At 31.9% G+C, this 15851-nt stretch overlaps 1 protein-coding gene across 4 annotated transcripts in view; it reads right to left on the bottom strand.

Moving 5' to 3' along the window:
* The window catches only part of STRN3 (striatin 3), an 88294-nt gene that overhangs the window by 10903 nt on the left and 61540 nt on the right, over positions 1 to 15851 (bottom strand). For 2 of the 4 annotated variants that reach the window (XM_010963015.2, XM_074365690.1), the window contains exons 9-13: positions 8838 to 8978; positions 4526 to 4659; positions 3049 to 3224; positions 2824 to 2871; positions 2383 to 2504 (exon numbers count right to left, since the gene is read on the bottom strand). In XM_010963015.2, coding sequence (XP_010961317.2) covers positions 2383 to 2504; positions 2824 to 2871; positions 3049 to 3224; positions 4526 to 4659; positions 8838 to 8978 — 621 coding nt within the window. The remainder of the gene's footprint in view (positions 1 to 2382; positions 2505 to 2823; positions 2872 to 3048; positions 3225 to 4525; positions 4660 to 8837; positions 8979 to 15851) is intronic. The other 2 variants (XM_045522657.2, XM_045522658.2) reach the window with 1 other exon arrangement.

Below are 15851 nucleotides of genomic sequence, written 5' to 3'. Positions count from 1 at the left end.
AACCTATAAATCTACTAGTGTCTAAAGCCATCCTCTCCTTGCTTCCAGATACAAGTAAGTCATTATCATCCTTCCTATCAAAGGCTAATTCCACCAGGTATTCTGGATTGAACATACTAACTTTCTTTCAAGTTTTCTACTACACAGATCCTCCTGGGGATCATTACCACAGCAAACAAATACACTCCAAAATCTATCAACCTAACAAACAAACCTTACACGACTCTGCTACCAAACAGTAGAAAAGCAGATTGAGTAAATATGCTTTCTTACCTCCCATTTACTCTCTAAATCACTCTCTCTCTAAATACCATCACCACACCAAAACAACCCTTGGGAAAATCACTACTGATGAACTATATTCTATCAAATTCAATAAAGTTTCCCTCCCTCCCTTCCTCTTGTCTTCTGATCACATTGCTTTTCATCCAGAGTGTGCCTTTAAAGTTCACTCAGAGGTCCCTTCAGCCTCTGGTCTTAGCCCTATCATCCAACCTTTGTCTGGCCAAAACCTGGGTGACCTATTTGTTACTTACAAAAAGAAACCTTTCTATCCTCATATTATTAGATCTCTTAGCAACATCTGCAAGTGCAGACTGCTTCTTTTTTCTTAAAATGGTTTCTTCTTTTGGTATGCTTCCATGATTCCACACTTTCTTGCACTTCCTACCTCACAGGCCACTCCTCAGTCTCCTCTGTCGGCCCTCTTGCTCCAGCCAGCCCCCAATGCCAGAGTTCCTCAGGATTCTGCCTTCCCTTCCTACCCTACACATTATCCCTATGTAATACAATCCATTCTTACATCATGACACTGATGGTACCTATTTGACTCTGCCATCTCTTAATGTGCTTAAAAACCGAACTCATCATCTTTTATCTTCTCATAACTACTGTTCCCATTTCAATATGCTACCATCATACACTCAATTGCTCATGTCGAAAATGCAGGAATGGTGATGAAAAAGTTCTGAATTAGACAGCAGTAATGGTTGCACAACCCTGTGATCATGGTAAAAACAACTGAACTGCATACTTCAAAAGGGTGTGTTTTATCGTATGTGAATTATTCCTCGATAAAGTTGTTAAAAAATAAACAACAAAACAGGATTCACTCATCCATTACTCTATCTATTCAACCTAATTTATCAATCTTCTGTCTATTCTACCCTACCTCCCCTAGTATGCCTTAAATCCATTTTTTCTCCAACTGCTCTGCTATCAATTGCTCTAATACCACTCCATCTTGGCAACATCATCTCTCACCTAATCTACTGGATCAGTATGTTACAACTTTACGTTACAATATTACATGGGTATTCTTTTCTCCACTCTTTCTATCCGCAATCCATTCTCCCTGCAACAGCCAGAGTCATCTTTTAAAACCCTACATTTACAGGTCGCTTCCTGGCTTAAAATTCTTTACCACAAGTTAAATTTTATTCTTTATGTTTTAGCTTGTATGTTATTATTTTAAATTTCATCTAAAGAAGGTTCCATGTGGGGGTGGGTACAGCTCAGTGGTAGAGTGCATGCTTAGCATGAACAAGGTCATGGGTTCAATTCCCAGTACTTCCATTAAAAAAAAGGTTCTACCTGTTACTCTCTCTCATAGTACTGCATCATACCACTTAACACAATTTGGAACTACCAATCACCTTTTTATGTGTTTAATGTCTATCTTTTCTGTTAGATGAATTCTTGTTTCTTGATGCATGCTTAATATTATACCTGGTAAATTAAGGCACCAAGCATGTGTTAAATAAAAAGACCAAAGAATTCTTGAATTTTAAAAAAATGAACCATTTAAACAGACTAGTTTATTCAGTCACTGTCATATTAATAAACATTCATTCTGTTTTAATTTTTTATAATTATAAACAATGTCCTTGTCAAAATACTGGAATACATGTGCAGGTATTTCTTCTGCTGGAGAGATGCTAATAGTGGCATCTATAAATTTTTTTTTAAATTAGGGAATTTTTTGGTCCTCTTAAAAACTGAATGAGTGACACCCTTATGTCCCTCTTTGTTTCTATCAACTCCCACTAATTATTTCTGAACTACACGAACTATTTAAGTTTTAAAAATTGTTCCTTATATACAATTTTATTCTCCCTTTCTTTTTGTAACTAGTACTGAAATTAATGTTTAAATTAATACAGTTTTTAATTTTTGAACACCACAGAGCAAGTTAATTCACAGGCTAAAATATTCATGGCATGGTATTTCTTAATTTTTCCCATTAATAAAGCAAATTACTGATAAATGGAAAAACTAAAGGAAGAGACTAGTAGGTATTTAAACAATCTTAAAATATTTGAGATAAATATTTTTGTCAGCTCTGTTCACTTAAAAAAAAAATGTCTTGAGCTTTTTACTTACCGTATGTATCATATGGATCCACATTAGGACTAGGCATATTCCACCACTGGATGGTTGCATCAATACCACCACTAAAACACTGTTCTCCATTAGAACTAATAGCTAATGACAGAACAGGACCACTATTATAGGAAAAGAGGGGAAAAATTACTTTAAAAGCCTAAGAAGACACTCAAATCTGTATTCCCCCCCAACTCTATCTAAATTTATTTAATATCTAAAACTGTTTAGGTAAAACATACATATTTGAACAGTATTTGAACAATACTGATTTTATTTTCGCTAATACAATTATTAATCAAATAAAATATTGTTCAACTAATATGTCTTTCCTAATATAAAACAAACATTATGAGAAAATTATATAAGGTTTTAGGATTGATATATAATAGTTAACAATAACTATAGTTGTTAATTAAGTACTAATTCAATAAAACTTACATGTGGGCCCTAAACGTGTAGATGGGCTCTACATCTAAAGAGGCACTCCTAAAAGAGGGGGGAAAGGAGGGGGAGAACACAAATAATTGTAAATCATTGGCTGATATTCAAGAGTCATTAGGTAAGATCAAATGACTGCATAAAGGATATGAGACCATAATAATTACTTATAATTATTAGCAAATCTGGAAGGGAAAAAGCACAGGCTAACATTAAAATACTTGCTTTTTGGCAGGAACTGTTTTTTGCAAGTTCCAAAGTTTCAGAGTATGGTCCTCAGAGGCAGTAACCAGCACAGGTTCTATAGGATGAAAAGCTAATGCCCGTACTCCATCAAAATGGCTACGTAGTGTATACTTGGGGTTCCATGTCTTTCGAAAGGCATCTTTATTGGCAGGCAACTAAAAAGAAAGAGTGCAAAATTTAGTGGTAAAAGTAGTAAATTGATAGGCATGTGGAGTTTTTGTTTTGGTGTGCTTAAAATATATATTCAAAACTGCTTTGCTACAATGTCCAGCGGAAATTTAATGTACCTTAAAAACTTTGTAACAAATCTTTATCATTTAATAAGAACTAAGAAGAATAATTTCATTAGCTTTCAAATATCTAGATCAAATGAGGATTCCTTAATCTGTTTTACCTAATCATCAGGCTAAACCTAAAAGTCCTATTAAATGTCAAATGAGAACAACAAAAAAACTACCATGCTGCAATATTTTACATGAAACCAATAAAAATTATATAAATTACTACCAAAAATTCAAGGGTACAATATTAACAATACAGTAGTTATTTAGAAAATTAGCATGTGACATTTTTCAAGGCAGCAAATTAAGGTATTTTCCAAAAGTCTGAACTAAAGACATTCTGTTGATATTGGTAAGAGTTTAATCTTTTTACCTTCATTTCTCCATCTGTAAAGATAGGCTGTGAAACCACTTCTTAAGTAGTTAAGTTTATCAGAATTCAGTTGCTTACATACTTTAAAAATATTAATGAGAATAATCCAGCCCACCAAGGCTGATGTCTCTAAAAAGCATGCTAACATAAGTATAAAATGTAGAAAGGAATTTGTTATAAAGGGAAAAAATTAATTTGCTGAAAAACTGCAAATTCATTTATTCAGATTCTAAACAAGTATAGTTAACTCTCAATTGAATGTTTATTGTCTATAAAAAAAATTAACATCAGACTAGTTTCACCTCTAACACTATCCTTCCCACCCTGCCTCCATCCTCTCCTTGTCTCTCAAATGAAGGACTATGTATTCAGGAAATGACAAACTAAGTTTAACATTATCTTTAAAACAAAAAAAAAGTTCAAAAATACATGCTTTTTGAGAAGTATCCTGAAGGCAAGTATGTGATTCAGGTTACCTATTTTTCTCTTAACAGCAAAATATGGCTTAATTTGAGTAGGTAATTGAGAGTTGACTACTCAGAGTAGGTATTTAACAACCAATAGTTTAAGGTAATCAATCACCCCAAACGCCTAACTAATCCACCACAGTACCTAAGAAAATTTAAACACCACAAAGTAGTATATAAGAAAAAAACTACATGTCACTTCAGATCAACACAATGTCAAACTTAAACTTATCTTTTCCATGCACCGTGACATTAATTCTCTTTTATAAGTGTTTCCAAAAAATAAGGAGCCTTCTATTAAGTCATTAAAAAATTAAAAATAAAACTGCACTTACATCATAACTATAGTCTGCATCATTTGTTACCGTCAAGTCTGCAAGGTCTCCAAGGCCCAGTACACTTAACAAAACATCATCAGAACCCATAATAAATGACTTGCCTCCTCCAGATGGAAACGTTATTGGTTCAGCTATAAAGAACAAAACCGCTTCTTAAATGCTGAAAAATCATACAGTACAAGACAATATTGTGGGGGAAATGTAAGCACTTAACAGTTACAATATTCAGTAATATAATTAATTTTAACTTTCCCACTTCCCTCCTTATTTCTTCCACTCAAAAAATCCTATTACTGTGTAGTAATAAACCAATGTCTACTTGTTTATTTAGGAACTGAAACACAATTTTCCACAAATCAAATGTGCACAAGACATATTATTCCAGGGTGGGAGGTGGGGCACAAAAAGCTTTATCTATTTACATCACTTATCACTTCGGTACAAGCATAACTAAGTATTTCTTAAACGTTAGATGATTGTTGCTAAGTCCTTTTGCTTTGTATCGTATTTGCTTAGAAGACCTGGTAAAAATTAATATAAGCCTTCATATGTAAATAATCTCCAATCTAAAATACAGTGTATCAGTTTACTGAAATGAAGCCTTCAATTGCTCAGATTCCTCCAGTAACAGCAATGGTCTAGGAAAAGAGCAGTTCTACCCAGCAATGTCAATTTCCTTTCTGTAAAAGATTAATCTGTGTGATCTTCGGAAAGCCTTCTAGCTTTCAAAATCTGACTATGCTTTTTAATTTTAAATTCCCTTTTATTTTCCATGATACTTCTAAAATAAAATAATCTATACTAATTATAGAACTTTAAATTCCATTTCTATTACTTTGACCAATTAAAATCAAACACTGCCATAATGAGGATAACCATACTGTTATATATTTTGCTATTACAATCATAGTGTAAGCAGTAACTCTCAGTATCATTTCAAACATGGTTTGAAAGCAAATTTTAAATCTTTGTAAGACACAAAGGGAAGTACGTAAGTCACTGTAATACAAAACAACTCAACATAACAAAACACACTTAAAATCCATGAGCAAATTTAAAAGGGAAACATAAAAACTCAAGCTAATTATCAATTTTGAAAAATTCCTATGAAAAATGATATAAATTTAATATACTACAGGAAACATAACAGATGTGATGAAATTTGTCAGTCATCATCGACACTATTGAAAAGAATTCTGAGAAGATACAAGTCAACTTCTATATATATACTATAGCAAAAGTAAAATTCATTCTTATTTAGAATATCTTATTTTATTATTTATTAAAGTAAGCTGCAGTATCAAAGTTAAGCTATATAAGTTGACTCAAATAGGGTCCTAAATGACATTCTAAAATGAAGTTGTATGTCAGCAACTGATCAAGAGTAAATCTGAGAGAATATACAGGGATACTAGTAGAATTTAATTAATTTTACAATGATTATACTTATTGAACCTAATAATCTATAGCACTGATCTTTCCTACCAATATCTAGTATGCAGCTACTGGTAATACCAGAAGAAGCTGAGAATTATAAAATCAATGGTTTAAATTATGTTTAAGAACACCTACATAAAATTTATTAGGTACTATTTTCTCAAAGCATTTTTTAACCGGTACAAGGACATATTTTTCCTCTAAGCTCATAATTTGTTTGTAAGACAAGTTAGAAAAAAATGCCACAATTCCTCTCACTCACAATTATACAAACACTCAATAACAGAAATTTTTATTAAAAGCTCAATAAAAACTTTAACATACAACTAGTTATTCTGCATTATTACATATTCTTTTCACACAGCTATTTCTGACCAGCTGTTGACCAATTTAAGAGCATGTGAAGAGCACGCCTAAGCAATACAAGCTGCTTTCACTCGGGTTTTACGTTAACCGTAGTGAGCAAAGTTAGCGTTCTACCCATTTCTAATTAGTCACGCCTGCATTCCTCTGTCTCTATATGTACACATATACTCATCTAATATATAGCAAGCTGTCCTGCTCACATAGCATTTATTATATATAAATCTCTGTGAAAACTCTTTCCATAATCACCCATCATTGTGGCATACAGTAATCACAGTGAATAATCAATTTATTTGCCCTTATTTCTTTGCAAAGGGAATTTCTAGTCTATAAATTCATTTTATTAATGTTAACATAACAACCTACAGCACATGATTACATAAGCATAAAAATGTTATTAGCAATTCAGAGAAAAATAAAATTATTAAAAGAAGCAGTTTTTAATGATGAAGATTATGATACCTTTTATTAGACAGCCTAAAAGATTTCATCAAGCAATTTAAGAATACTATTGTCATATTAGCACTTCCCTTTATGGAAATCCTAGGGTCTACAAAATGAGATTTACAACAAGGTTCTTTTCATACTTCTGTAACTAATACTCCTGTTTATGGACACTAATGACTAAGGAAACCTGTAGCTTACATATTAAACTTTTCCTTTATCCTTCAATTTTATCAAATCAAAAAACCACAGCTCAATAACTGATTCCATTCATGCCAATGACAATATGGTATATCCTAAGTCTTTACTAAAAAAAAAGTCTGAAAGGTTGTAATGTGTAAGTTTATTTCCCTGAAAACAGATTTTTTCCTTGTAAAAATGAGGTATGCCATGCCTTCAACAGGAATACATAAAGTTGGAGGTGGTCACTAAAAATAAATGATTATAAACCCTCATGTTCCCTTCCTAGCGCTAAGTCAAAGTTGAACTTAGATCTTTTTAAATAACAGATTCTAATAAGATTTACCCTTTAAAACGTGTAGTAAAGTTCCTGTTTATCTTCCCCTCTCCTCTTTCACTATTAGAGAGATCACTGACTTACATTTTTTTTCTTTGAAGAGCACAATTACACATAAACATACCTACAAGCTCTAAACTGTTTTTGTGTAGCATGGATTTTGACTGGCTTTTTTCCATAGGTCACTGGTTTAAAGCATTTAAAAGGGTCCCTAATTCCTGATAAGACAACCTTGCCTTAAGCTACAAAATCTGCAGTTTAAATTTACAGTGTTAACTACAAAAATTTTAACAAGTTTTCCTATGTCTTATTTGGTAAAACAGATCAAAAGCTAAAATACATAAACTATTACTAAATGCATAAAATGAAAAATAATGGAGTTGGTATATATACTTTAGAAAATATGTCCTAAAGTAAAACAGGAAAACGGCTTAACAGTGCAAAAGAGACCTGGGAAAAATCAACAGACTATTTTATTTTTCCTGTTGCTTTTCATGTTTTAGTATGTTTTGTTCTGACTTTAATGATTTTCTTTATCCTTCCTCAAATTGTTTTAGATGATGGCAAGTGGTAAATGCATGCAGAAATGACTGTGAAGAAAAAATGCAAAATTATTTAACTTTAAGGAAAATGTGCTGGTAGAGAATTCTTAGAAGAGAGTAAGATGTACATAAAAATTTTTGACTGGGGAATCAAATCACCTTACAAAGCAAAAGCAGAAATATCAATGAAATTCAATCTGTATACCAAATAAGTAGATAATGAGTTATCTTTTATATATGCATTATAAATTACAATAAACCTTTCATAAAAAAATAAACCTTTCATAAGAATTCAGTCTCATTATTTAGAATTATAACTATTTAGACCTAGAATTACAAGTTACTCAAGTATATCTACACATCTTCAGCTAAAATCAATTATGGAAAAAAATGCCAAAGAAGTACCTTCATTTCTACATATTTCTAGTCTAGGCAAATTTTAGAAATTTATTACCAAGTAGTATATGCTTGGTACCACGTTAAAGAATAATGCTGTTGCCTTATTCTAAAATGATCAAATCAATCAGCCAATTGTTACATATATTTTTAGAAATAATATATATATAAAGTTCCAAGCATAATACCTGGCACTTAGTTGTCTCCTAATAAGTGATAATTATTATTACTTGCTAAATTTAAGCAATGTGACAAAATGACTACAAAGTTCTTTTCCATATGTACTATTTCAAGTTTTTTTCTAACTACTATTTTCCTAGTAGATATGTAAGCTAGTCACAGTTTAGAAGGTACTTTGAAATGATCTACGATAGAAACAACTCCACTTAACATCAAAAACAAACAAAAAAATTATAAAGGCATAGAAACAAAAATTTCGAAATCCCTAAGACAAGTACACAAAGAGCTTGCCCGACACTTTCTCGGAAGATCATATAAGCTGATCTTCAGCATTTTAAAAACAGCAGCAAATTTACAGTATTAAGGAGATGTGATTTGGAATTAACGTCCTCTGCAATGTAAATAAACATGGTAGCTAATTTTGTACCTTCCTCTGCTCTTGTACCTTCATGATCAGTCATTCTAGAAGAGGCTGACCTAGACTGATTTATGATTCCTGAAGGGATGTGGGGCAGCTCATCATCTCCCAGATCAGCTATCATGTCGTAGAGTTTTGTCCTGTTGACCCCTGTAAATTAATGTCAGCAGTAGAGGTTCATTTAACAGCTACCGCTTGACTTGCTAACAGCCTTTAAAACCAAATTACTAACAACACGGGCTATTTTTAAGAAGTTCCAGTCATAAAAATCTCAGATAATCAAAGATGTCTTCAATTTTCCATACCAACCTCCCCCAAAATACTGAAATGATTTAAATATTTAAGATATTTATTCTTTCTGGGAGAGAGAGAGAGAGACAGACAGACAGACAGACAGACATAGAGAGAGAGAGAGAAAATTGAGTCTTTCACTCAACCAAAGTTCTGTGAGCTCACAGACACAGGAGGTAACCATTACAACAAAAAAATTGGTGTTTAAGTTAACATTTAACAGTGTAAAGAGTAAAACGAGTTTTTCCAACTTAATCCATTGATTTAAAAAAATTAACAAAGAAATAAGCACAAATGATTTTTATGAGGGTGCAACAAACAATTAACTTTCCCTGGTGTTCATGTGGGTATTTTCCTGCCACATTCACACAAATCTGTCATTAACAAATCAACCCCAATTTTTCTCAAAATGTTCACTTTCCCCAAGTTTGAAAAACCTGATTTACCCACAAGCTTTCTTAGTTTATCATCATAGTAGGAAGTCAACACTGTCATAGGCCCAAAGTTTAAGGGGAGAATTTCAGCTGTTCCCTGGATAATTCAGGCCAAAGTACACAAAACTCAGCTGCACCTATAGAACTGTGGGGTCTCTTTGTTTTAATTGTAAACTTCAGAAATGACAGGAGAATCATCTCTCTTTTGTATTTTGAAATAAAATAGTTTTAAGAATATTTTAAGAAAAAATAATTTGAAAAGACAAAAGAAAATGCTTTATAATCAATATAAAGTAAAAACAATTAAAATAGGCAAAGTTAAGCCACACATTATGACCACATTTACTAATGTTAACATTAATGGACTAATCAGACTATATAATTATTAAATTTCACTACAGCTATTAGAATATTATTAATTCTATAAAGGAGCTATCATTCATCTATGTATTCCTAACAGAATACCAAGTAGCCACTGATAAGACTTAAAGGAAATAGGTGTAGACTCATGTAGTCCCTAACTTCTTAGAAATGCTAAGCAACTCTACTTCTGGATGCAATATGTCAAGTAACCTGAATTTTCTAAAATAATAATCACAGAGAAACTCAGTTATTATCTGAGGACTTTTCCCCTGACAATGAAGTGACTGTAAATAAATTCTCTAATAAATGAAAAACTGCCAAATGAATGTCCATCATGAGTGAAATTCAGCATGAGAGAAAATAAACGTTATCCTTTCTCACAAGGTAGCTTTCCTTTATAACTTTCCCACTTATGAGTACCACCTCCATTGATTTGCTTTCTGTTCTTACAAATTCTGCAACCGCACCTTAATAATTCCTTTTCAACTTATAACAGGGGGTGGGGGGACCTGTTTTTAAAAAGAATCCTCCTTGAAAGTATTCTTCAGATTAATCTATTTTTCTCTATTGACTTCATTCTAGTCAAAGCTTTCACTCTTTTAAATTACTGCAGAAGATTCCTAATTGGGATTCCTACCTCCCAGCTCCATTTATAGTCAATCAAATTTGAATACTACAGCTAGATTAGTTTTCCAAAATTATGACATTTAATCATATCAGTCCTTACTCTGAAACCATAAGTAGCACTTCAACACTCTTTGAATGAAGGCCAACTAAAATCTTGTACTTAACCATGCATGTACTTTTTGGTGATCTTATTTTTCCTATCCAATCTCACCTTTTAGTGCTCAACAATATAAACCTTCCTAATTTTCAAGCCAAACAGTTTTCCTATAGCATCAATATTCACAAAGGTTCTTACTACCATATTTTGTTACATATGTCCTTACTATTTCTCGTAACGATGAGAATACTTCCTGCGCACATACACATACAAGTTCCTGTCCTCTAACGTGCACCTCAGCCTATCACAATTCTATCCATTCCTCCATACCACTTCCATCTCCTTCCTCTGTGAAGCTTTTGTTGATCTTTCTCTGCTCACTCTTATTATACTCACATACACTGTAAAACTGGACTTTATTAGGTACCTTATTAATAACTCTATCATATAATAGCTAAATATAATAGAGACAAAAAAATTTATCACAACAGATAATATAGTCATACCTTCCTGAAGATACAGACTGGGAAATATGAAGGAAAAGAAAGTAGGAGACAATATGAAAGTTAATGTTCAAACTGAGGGCCCCAAATTATGTAACAATTATTACTGATTAAAGCAGATTTCATAACCTGATGTAACAGTCTTACCTAGCATCTACTTTGTAGAACATCTTTAAACTAATTACACATTTAATGCATCTTCATTCTCTTTCTAAATCTATCCAATTGCCTAAATACAATAAATGTAACAAAATGCAATTTCAAGTAAAAAAAATCTGAAGTTTGATTAGCAGAGAGAAAATTTTAATGGTATTAGGGTAACAGAATATTATATGTAAATAAAATAATTCAAGGGCATAAATGAAGACTCCTTAAGCATTAATTAAACAAAAACCGATTCTCAATTATTGTTGGAATCTATAAAAGAAGAAATACTCTTTCTAATTTTAACAGCAAGAAAAACTTTTCTTTTACTATATGAATTATAAAAACAATCCACCTACCTCTTAATCAAAAACACCAACTCTCTGCCAATGCATAATCTTAAACAGATTACAGGAAAATGAAAAACATGCCATGTATAAGGCAAACTTTGGACTTAGAACTATTGTGTTGGTGTTTTTAAATTCACACTTGCACACAAACTTACACACTCATAACAAGAAATTTATCTTTCCATATACTCTATTAAGTAAAATAGTACTTTAAAAAAAAACTGAATCTAATGTTTTCCTTTTCTTAAATGTGCCTCCCTTTGTTAACCAACCTTACATTCTAAAGTCAAACAAAATGTGTAGAAGGCAATCTGGAAAAGACGTTTATTTTAAAATAAGGATTTAGCTATGTCATGTTTGTTAGATTTGTTCTATTTTCTATCATCCTAGTTAAAATGAAGCTTTCCATGACAACTGTCATCTTAAAAAATGGCATCACAATATTAAGGAAAAACAACTAGTTCAGCTACAAAGTGATTCTGAACTTTAAAATTTAAAAATGTGTACTGACTCAAAGAGCATCAAACTAATACTTTTTCACCTTTTGTCAGAATCCCTAAATCTTCTCTTGAGGAAGGGAAAAAAGAGAAAGAAATGAGTTGAACTGAATGATCTGTTTTAAAAGTGTGAAATTAAAGCCAGAAATATAAAATAATTGTATCTCTTAAATGAAAATAATATCCTTTTGTTATAAAACAACTAGTTTTTTGTCTTTGATTTGATGCAGGAAAGAAAACATTAGTTTCATGGATTCTTCAAATTTACTCTCCTGAATAGAAGCAGCTTAATCATTACAGTCATTTTATAGTGTGTGCCAAGGTGCACTTAAAAGTCTACTTAAAGTCACTGCTACAAAATAATAATTTATCCTTAAATGTACTAAAATAACTAGTATACAGATATTTGGAATTAAGTCACACTTCACAAAAATGACATTTCCTTATGACAGCCTGTCATCTTGGATCTGGAACAGCAACCAACAAAAACTAATATGAAACTCTAAAACAAAAAAAAAAGGAAAACTAGAAAATGATCCAAGGATGCTCACTCATAATTTAAATTAAAAGAAATATTGAAAAAATTAAGATTTCCCCCTCCCAATGTATTGATAATCAAGTCAGGAAAGGTACAGTGATCCTAAAACACCAATAAAGGAAAGAGGGGAATGACAAATCTTATTCTATACATGGAAAAGATAGGAAAGAGGATAAACGAGAATAACTAGGCAAACTAAGACAAATTCATTAACCAAGAATCAGAAATGTAAATATATGTATTTTCAGAATATGAATCTCTGAAATGGAAATCCTCCCTTTATTTGAAATAGGAAAAGCCTATAAATCTTTTGAAGAATGGACAAAAAGCAATCTAACCCTCCTTATAAGCCTCAATTTTACAGGAATAAAATAGCATAGGATTAACAATAAGCCACAAGAATACGAGTTATCTATTGAGGGAAAACATATTACAATCCACAATTTAAATTTTCCATGTTGAAAAACTGAAGGACAAAAATCAAGGTCTGAAAAAGATTTTTAACTCACACTTCATATTCTAAATAAGGTTTCAAATTTCAGGTGCTTCACACTTCAGTTATTACACAGTGTGATTTTTGTTATTGACTTACGTGTTTTTACTGAGACATAAAATACATGGAGACCACAGAAAGCTAGAAAAATCCTACTAGACCAAGATTTTAACAACATTTAGAACCTCCCCCTCACTTCCTTTCCCAATTACAGAAAGCTTAGAATTGAAAGATGATAGAAAACTGAGTTTTAGGTTAGATAACAGAATTATCATCACTTCCTAATTTCCTGATGTTCATGACTATACTGTGGTATATAAGAGAATGTGTTTGTGGTCAAGTAACATACACTAAACTATCTCAGGAGCAACATGTCTACTATTTACTCAGTTTTCTGAACTGTTCAAAACAATAAATATATACATTTACAGAGAGAAGAGGATGAAAGTAAACATAGTAAAATATTAAAATTTGAAGAATCTATGTGAAAGTACATGGAACTCTAGTTTTACACTTCTTGCAACTTTCCTTAAGTTTGAAATTATGTCAAAATAAAAAGTTACATGGAAAAGGAAGCTTAACCCTCTGGAAGCCTGAGACCAAAATAATTGCATCAAGTCTCTTCAGTTTCATGGTCTTGACATGTAGAAATATTAATTTAAAAAGTACACCTCTTAAGTATACCTCACTTAGTAAGAAAGTAATACTGAATTGTATCTACAGTCCAAGGCAAGGCTGTCACTTTTAAGTCATTTTCTTTTACCTTAGGTGGGAAAAAAAGGTAGAACGGATTGAACAAGCTGGAAGGCAGATAAACATTAGTTTCCTGGCTCTTAATTTTAGAAGCCTTTCCATTTAAGAGTCAAATCATGGTTGAGTCTACAAAGTTTAAAAAGTTGGCATTCTCACCAGTTTTTAGCCTGAAAAAAAAAAAATTTAGACTGGATTACATCTGCTGATTCCATACAGTAAAACTAGCAAATAATTTTCTTCCTTCTAAGAAGCTGGAAAAAAATCTGCTGAAACTTGGGTTAGGATCCAGTAGGTGTGATTCATTCACATTTTGGAATAAAGAAAAAGAAAAGGCTACGTTTTATGAATTATTCTAACTTGTAAAAAGCTACATCTGGGAAAATATCAGAAGAAAAACCAACAAAGATAATAAGAATGCTAACAAAATTCATGAATTATCTTTTCATGTAAAATTTTACCTTAGTATTAATACGATGTTCTACCTGGATTAAGAGCTAAATTTACTATCCATCAATTAAAAAAAATTTTTTTTAATTTCCATGGTAGAGATTCAGAGCCAACATTTTCATACTGAACTCTCTATTTAAGAGCTAAAAGTTCTGGGGCAGCGAGGGTATAGCTCAAGTGGTAGGGCACATGAGTAGCATGCACGAAGTCCTGGGTTCAATCCCCAGTAATCACACTAAAAAGTAAATAAAATAAATTACCCCTCCAAAAGAGCAAGAAGTTCTTATTTATCTAATTCACAAAGGAAGTGTAAAAAGAAACGACTTACTATTTCTTAATTATTCATTCCTGAGACACTGCTGGAAACCTCATCTATATCTACATACAGGAGCAACCTTGAAAACACTGGTGTTTACAAAAATACTAAAAATGAGAAACAATCTAAAGGTTTAACTAATTGAGGCTAGGTTAAATCCACTAAATGCAATACTATGTAACCACTAATATATTTAGATGACTATGAAAATTAAGAAAAATGAGTTTAAAACAGTATGACAGCTCTGTTGAAAAATTTTAAAGGAGGTTTGTGTATAAAGACACTTAGAAAAAGTTGTAAGGATATATGACAAATATTAATCTTTAAGCTGCAGAACTGCAGGTGATTTTTACTTTTTCCTTTATGTTTCTATATATATTATTTTTTGAATAATAAGCATGTTTTATTTTTATGGTTATATAAACAAAGTTCTTTTTTGAAAAAAATAGAAACAAAATCAAAATTAAAGGGGACTGGCTGAATAACATATTACATATTTGGATAATAAAATAGTATTGAGACATGAGAACCTCCAGGCATGGCTCAGAAGTCCCCAGCTCCTGATTTAATCACAGTAGTTCCCTTTTGCCTATTTCACATATTAGGTTCTCCAATATCCTATTTGATAACAAGGTAGTTTGGCTAAAGAAAGGAAGGAAGGAAGGGAGAAAGGAAGGGAGAAAGAAAGAGAGAGAGAGAAAGAAAGGGAGAGAAAGAAAGAAAGGGAGAGAGAAAGGAAGGAAGGAAAGAAGGAAGAAAAGGAAGGAAGGAAGGAAGGAAGGAAGGAAGGAAGGAAGGAAGGGAGGAAGGAAACGTTATACAGAGTAATATTTATTAACACGAAATGGCAATTTCTGTGAACTGTTAGCTAAGTGGGAAAATAGCAAAACTGCATACAATGATCCTATTAAGAAAATTAATTAAATTAAAATTTTATGGGGACTTTAGATTTTAGTTTCAGTTCATCTGTTTCTAATGTTAAACAGGTTTTTTTGATAAAAAAAATTTTTTTTAGAAAAATATAAAACCTACAACTAAAAAAACCTTAAGTTGACTTAAGTTTTCTTTCTAAACCTCAAAAAGGTACAAGCATACCTCGGAGATAGAGGGTTTAGTTCCAGACCACTGCAATAAAGCAAATATCACAATAAAAGTGAGTGACATAATTTT

This window comes from Camelus bactrianus, chromosome 6, assembly GCF_048773025.1.
Source record: "Camelus bactrianus isolate YW-2024 breed Bactrian camel chromosome 6, ASM4877302v1, whole genome shotgun sequence".
NCBI classification, from domain to species: domain Eukaryota; kingdom Metazoa; phylum Chordata; class Mammalia; order Artiodactyla; family Camelidae; genus Camelus; species Camelus bactrianus.
This window is presented reverse-complemented; position numbering and strand designations above follow the sequence as displayed.